Below are 7,102 nucleotides of genomic sequence, written 5' to 3' on the forward strand. Positions count from 1 at the left end.
TTAAAATAATTTATAAATATAAAAAAATGTGTAGCAAATGAGTTAAGGTTCATCAACTTTAAAACATACTTTAATGAAACAGAGCATTTCAAGCTTGTTGCACAACACAGTCAGCTCAGTGTAAGACTTGAAAGGCCTTGTTATTTGACAGACACGGTATGCAAAAATGTTTCATAATTTGTGGTTTGCAATAATGAATCGATTCTTCTTCTAATAAGTAGTAATCCCTCTTGGACAATAGAGAAACAATCAGTTATAACCAGCTTAATTAATTAGAGCAGAAATTTCATCACCAGTATAATGAGATAGAGTAAGGAGGTGAGAATCAAAAAGCAGAAGCATAATTTATTAGAGTGAAAAAAAGCAGCTACTGTACAATGATAGAAACAAAGCATGCCAATCCAATCTAAATGAGGAACTTGGGGTATATTTTTCGTCATAATCTAGACAAGAAACCAAACGAGAATAATACAAAGCCCCTACTACATTAAACTTGTTCATCTTTTGTAACCACAATCTCATTACATTCCAGAGGATCATGCAGTTCCTCACTTGGAAAAAAGATCTTCTATTCTGTAGCTGCAGCAACTGCTGACCCTTCCACCTGATATGTTTCACGGATCCCAGCAAATTATGAATTATGCAAGTAATGGGTTGAGAAATCAACAGAGAACGTGTTGCTCTGCAAGCAATTGATTTGATCTATTCAAAGTCATGTAATTTTGTTACCTTGAAGGTTGCCCCCCAGATTTCCTCGTCCTCTGCAATCTCTGCAGTTATCTTGTTCTTAGGATTCTCAAAGGATCTCAATCCTCCAATTGCTGTTGAGTAGAAACATCCTGCACCATCATATGTCAAAAACATCAACAACAAGAACGTAACAAGTGATATGTAAACACATCTCTTGTTAGGAAACCCACCTTGAGGAAAAGAAGCAAGTGACTTGCCACAAGCACCTTTCAGCAACTCTGCATCATCAGCAAATGCTACGTATCCATCAGCAGTTATTCCCCAATACAGAGGAACCTTACCGAATCGGTCCTGTCAAAAATTACAAGCAGATTGTTCGAAGTGATCGTCTAAAGCTAATTAAACTTTTTGCTGTTGGTGGGTAACTGTATACACACACACACACACACTACTTACAGAAGCCACAAAGAGAGTAGAAGTGGACTTGTCAAAAACAACGAAAGCGAAGCTGCCACTGAGATGAGCTACAACGTGATTGGCAGGGTAGGGAGCTCGATCACGTAACGCTTTGTAAGCCTCAATGACCAAAACCACTTCATCGGCGGACTTGGCTAGCCCATATTGTTGCTTTAAGCTGCCCAAATTGTCCAGAGCTCCCTCAAACAAGCAGAATACCTCGTCCTTCACAGCAAATGACCTGTATTTTTGAACCCAGAAAGAATTTATTTACTACAGTAAAAAAAGAACGGAGAGATTTAATTTAAGATCATCATAGTTACTCCAAGTTTATCATTCAAGTTTTTCAGGTGTAGTTAAAATTATTAAGGAGAATCCAAATCAATAATCAATAAAGTAGAAGTTTGACTTCACAGGCACCTTGTGATCGTAGCCGATTGAGTTGCAACGTGGCAATCATGCAAAACAAACATTTAATAAACATATCATCGCGGAATCATGACCATTGGATCAACCGCGGATCTCTATGCGTGTCAAAATATTGCTGGTTAAGCTCTACTTCATCGCGTTTGATATCGACCCGTCACGATGAGCAATATGAACCGTCCAATTATAAATCTAAACGGTTCAGATTTACACATTTTATTTTTATATTTTATTTTATATTTGTTAAAATAAAAATTATAAAATTTTAATAAATTTATTCTATCATTAACTTAGAGGATGCAGATTTAATCTAAATAATTTAATTTAATATTAAATTTTTTATAATAAAATTTAATATTAATTTTTTTAAAAAATTTATAAATTTTTATTTTAGCAAATATAATATAAAAATATAAAAGTAAAAATAATTCCCACGCGTTTAAAAGATCTTTGAGAAAAAATTGCAAGTTAAAAATTTTTTAATGTAAACTGGATTGTCAATTCATTTAAAAATTAAATCATTTAAATTAAATTTGTATCGAGCAAATAAACGATGAAATGGACTTATTAAAATTTTATAATTTTTATTTTAATAAATATAAAATAAAATATAAAAATAATATCTAGATGATCTATATTGCTCGTGGCAATGAGCACCATGGTCCTACTTTACCCGTCAAAAATTACCAACCCGCTTCAGAATTTTTTTTTTTTTTTAAAGCATCTCATTTCCAGCATTACGGTCCCAGAAAATATTTGAACATGCTTCTTAATTATCATTTTCCCTATTTTCTATATTTCATCAGGAGCTTTATTGTACAATTCGTCCCATCCTGTTTGGCAGCTGAGAAAATTAATTTATCTAAGCCAGAAAATCCATAAAAATACAACATAGCGTCACCGATCGCAAAATTATAGATTTCTGGTATCTGTCGGAAATTTCTGAATGAAAAATTAAGTTATTTTAGCTCACTTGATTGTTGATCCACTTTCTTTTCTACTCTCTTCTTTTTTAAGACCTCATCTTGTCAGCAACAAACACAAGATTCTTACCAACCCCGAGCACCGTAAGTCCATATTCAAGAATTAACAAAAGATTATGATCGGTATGACACGACGACCTCAGCGGATGAAAGAAGGAGCCATTGTTAATTACCTGGGCTGCCATGGTGTCTCGTTGCTGTGAGTATAAGCAAGCTGGACGTGATCTCCGATCTGCAGGGAAACGGCGGACGCGTTGGTCTGGACGAAGCGGTTGATCAAAGCGGTCGCCGTGATCTTGGGCGACGGTGTGCGGTTGCCGGCGGTGACGAGCTCTTCCGGCGGTGAGACGATGGAGCTGCTGAAGATTCCCAACATTCTCGAGGTTCTCAACAAGAATTGAAGAAGAAACTTGCCCTCTCGATCTCACCGAAGAGTTCACACTTTACATAACACTGAACGGGAATGAAACGAGAAGGGCGTGCATTTCCGGATTTTATAGATGGAACGGACGAGGGTATTTTAGTCATTATGTAGGATAAACGTAGTTTGAGGGTATCTATAAATCCGCCATGAATGATTTAATTTTTAAGAAAGAATATTTACTTTTTAGTAGATTGAAATTAAAGACGAGATAAGATATTCTGGAGTTATATATAAAAGTGAATATATGCATACATGATATATGTTTTTTTTCCCAAAATGCAAGTATAATATAATTGAATTTAAAAATAATATTGTAATTTATGACAAATTATACAAAAAAATAACAGTTAAATTTCAAAACACTAAATTAATAGTAATTAAATTCTCAATAAATTTTTTTAAAAAATAAATTAAAAATATCAATTCAAATTATTATAAATTTAGGAGTTTTAATTATAAATAAATATTTAAATATTAAATATAATTTTTAAATTATAAAAAAATTTATTTATAATTATTTAAATTAATATTTATAATTTATTTTATAAAAAATTTTATCAAAAATTTGATTATCATTAATTCATTCCTTTTAAAATTTAACTGTCATTCTCCCAATTATATTTATGCTCCCTCAAGCTGTTAAAGTAAAGCCGATAATTTAGGCAAATCGAGCTTATTCAAGTCGGGCTCAATTCAAATCAGGTTTATTTGGATCAAGTTTAAAGTATCATACTCCTTCTAAAAAGCCTATATACTCAAGTTTGGCCTAATACCTTTGAGTTTTGGGCTTATTTGGGCCTGGCCGAATACCCAAAACTTTTAAAAAATATTTTTTTGTTTATTTTTAAGTCAATTTTAATTTTTAAATAATTATATTAAGCAGAAAATATTATTTTAAATTTAAAATAATAAAATAAAAATAATTTATTAACTTTATACTTAAGTAACTCTGTTGCTATTTTGTTGTATTATATGTAATTTATTCATGAATGTTTCTTTTACTTGTAAACTAATATCTTAATTGTTTAAATATTACTTTTATTATAGTCTCATATATATATATATATATATATATTTTATATTTTTTAATTAAATTATATTATTTTAATTATGATCAAGTTGATCTCAATTCAATGATAGTTAGACTACTGACTTAAAATTATTATCTCAATTAATTTAAATTTTTTAATGACTTTTGAGAAAATTATACTTTTCATTTTTATGAATATAAAAAAATAACTATCATTAGATTATATAAAGCAAAATTATTTAATTATGAGTAAAATATTATAATTATTTTGAATTATTTTTCTGTATCTTTTTATATTGTTTAACCCTTACATATAAGAAATTTTTACTCTAATTTATTCTTAATATTTAACCAAGTCTAACATAGATAATAATTAAATAATTAATCAAAAATATTTTTTTATTTATTATGTTTATATAATAGTAGAGTAGGGAAATTGTACGTGCCCGAATTTTATTTTTACTTCAAAATTAATTATTTTATTTTATAAAAAAAATATAAAATTAATTTTTTTATACTCGTGTAGAACTTAAAACTTTTTTTAAAAAAATTAGGTCTTGAAATCTAAAAATTAATATTAAAATATATTTTAAATATTATTTAAGATATTTTATTGATTAAAAATGATAAAAATATGAAAATATAATATTTTTTATTTTTTTAAAAAATAACTATAATAATATACTCAAATATATAGTATTTTGATATAAAATTTAAAAAATTAATTAATATTTATCATATTTTATAAATTTAAAAAAAATTAATTCGAATATTTGAGCCAAGGTTGAACTTAATTGGACTTGGTTCAAATTTTTTTAGCTAGAGAAATTGTACGTGGCCGAATTTTATTTTTATTTTAAAATTAATTATTTTATTTTATAAAAAAATATAAAATTAATTTTTTTATACGCGTGTAGAACTTAAAACTTTTTTTAAAAAAATTAGGTCTTAAAATATAAAAATTAATATTAAAATGTATTTTAAATATTATTTTAAGATATTTTATTGATTAAAAATGATAAAAATATGAAAATATAATATTTTTTATTTTTTTAAAAAATAACTATAATAATATACTCAAATATATAGTATTTTGATATAAAATGATATAAAATTTAAAAAATTAATTAATATTTATCATATTTTATAAATTTTAAAAGAAATTTAATTCAAATATTTGAGCCAAGGTTGAACTTAATTGAACTTGGTTCAAATTTTTTTTAACTTATTCGAGCTATCCAAATAAACTTAAATATTAAAATATTAATTTTTTTTTAAATTTAATTCTAAATTTTTTATTAAAATATTAATTTATTTTAAATTTAATTTTAAATTTTTTAAGTTAATTCAAACTATCCCGTCAAATTTAATCCAGAATACCGGTTCCATCTAAAAGTCTAAACATATGAATAAGAATCAAAATTGCATATGGCTTGTGGGACCCGCAAGGCGGTGAATTTTTGCCATAAGCCGACAACTTGCTTGAGATCGGGACCCACAAAACGTCCTTGCTTTGGGTTACGTTACGTGCTGTGGCATCATGTCCACTAATTTTTACTAAAAACAAATTTGGAATTCGCACAAATAATTTTAAGATGAAGAGAAAAAAATATTCACAAAATAATTAATAATCAGCACTCAGTATCTTAAAATAATAAAAAGGATAAAAATACTCATAATATTATATATATGAGTGTAAAAGTAAACAAATCGTTAACTTTAATTTAACACCGTTAACTTTGACCGATAAATGCTGACCGTGCATGTCACGTGTCAATCTTTGCTAATGTGGACTAAAAAAAGAGTAAAAATACTCACAAAATCATCGATCAGGAGCAAAAATACCTATAATGTTATCAAAATTGGTGCAAAAGTGATCAATACATACAATCTCTTAAATGTTGACCGTTTAGCTAACAACTAAATAAAAGTTGACTATTTTTTTCACTAATATAAAAAAAATATTTCTAGATAAGTCTCTAAAAGTTAATCAGTTATTGTAAGAATATCATGTGAGAAAATGTCATTTTGACTAAATATCAAATTAAATTACTTGTTTTTTTTTTTGCAACAGTGGTAAAAATTATTTAAAGTTTTTGAATATATCGTGAATGCAATTGCATAAAGTTGTAACAATATTCTTAAGTTAGATATGCTTAGTTTTAATCTTGAATCTTCAATTTTGAATAACCTATCTCACTATATTAAATCTCAAGTTTTACAGATAAGAAAAATGAGTAAATGAGGAGAAAAGAAAGGGGCGAGATACGTGGTGATGGAAAGAAATCATATGGCATTGATTTTAACGAAGTGGTCACTATTATACCTATTAAAGTAACATTATAAGTTCTCATATAATGATCGATCAATATTCGTAAAAATTCATTTTGAAATAGTTTTTATTTATATCAGCAAAAAAATAGTCAACTTCTACTTAGGTGTCAACCAAACAGTCAACATTTAAGGGATTGAATGTATTAGTCACTTTTGCACCAATTCTGGTAATATTATGAGTATTTTTGCTCCTGATCGATGATTTTGTGGGTATTTTTGCCTCTTTTTTAGTTCACGTCAGCAAAGACTGACACGTGACATGCACAGTTAGTATTTAACTGTCAAAGTTAATGGTGTTAAGTCAAAATTAATGGTCTGATTACTTTTGTACCCATCCATATAATGTTATGGATATTTTTGCCCTTTTCGTCACTTTAGAATACTAGATACTTGTCGTTAACTATTTTGTGAGTATTTTTGTTCCTTTACCCATACTTTTACTAAAAATATACTATCTTCGTTTAAAAATATAAGACATTTTTTAATAAGTTGGATATTTAAAAATGTAAGATATTTTTAATCTTTTGAGATGTAATCATTGCCTTTTTTTTAAAAGCACCCATATTGATAATCACTTTATATTTATTATAGGGTGTTTAAAAAGGATAAATATGAAAAAATAGGGTTAGTTAAAAAGTAAGTAACTATTTTATTGAGAGTAAAATTTAATTAAAAATATCTTACATTTTTATACAGAGAGAGTACCATTTATAATTCAACGGATGGGTATCCAGAGTTTGACCTAATTACTGGAATGGC

The 7,102-nt window shown here is 27.4% G+C and overlaps 1 protein-coding gene across 1 annotated transcript; it reads right to left on the reverse strand.

Annotated features, from left to right (window-relative positions):
* Positions 1-319: 319 nt before the first annotated feature.
* LOC129293284 (stem-specific protein TSJT1-like) lies at positions 320-3,024 on the reverse strand. Its single transcript, XM_054931156.1, has 5 exons — positions 2,729-3,024; positions 1,147-1,387; positions 921-1,041; positions 730-839; positions 320-604 (listed from the first exon to the last, which is right to left on the reverse strand). Exons 1-5 carry the CDS (start codon positions 2,929-2,931, stop codon positions 569-571), a joined length of 711 nt encoding a protein of 236 aa, XP_054787131.1. The 5' UTR covers positions 2,932-3,024; the 3' UTR covers positions 320-568.
* Between the last annotated feature and the right edge of the window lie 4,078 nt (positions 3,025-7,102).

Source organism: Prosopis cineraria, unplaced genomic scaffold (genome assembly GCF_029017545.1).
Source record: "Prosopis cineraria cultivar Desert tree isolate PC_DT_omini unplaced genomic scaffold, ASM2901754v1 PC14, whole genome shotgun sequence".
NCBI classification, from domain to species: Eukaryota; Viridiplantae; Streptophyta; class Magnoliopsida; order Fabales; family Fabaceae; genus Prosopis; species Prosopis cineraria.

Excerpts from the sequence above, each read along its gene's own strand:
- LOC129293284 (XM_054931156.1), bottom strand. The coding sequence starts at position 2,931 with ATGTTGGGAATCTTCAGCAGCTCCATCGTCTCACCGCCGGAAGAGCTC. Across the intron at positions 1,388-2,728 it reads GAGACACCATGGCAGCCCAG|GTCATTTGCTGTGAAGGACG; the intron begins GTAATTAACAAT and ends TCAAAAATACAG. Across the intron at positions 840-920 it reads ACTTGCTTCTTTTCCTCAAG|GATGTTTCTACTCAACAGCA; the intron begins GTGGGTTTCCTA and ends ATGATGGTGCAG.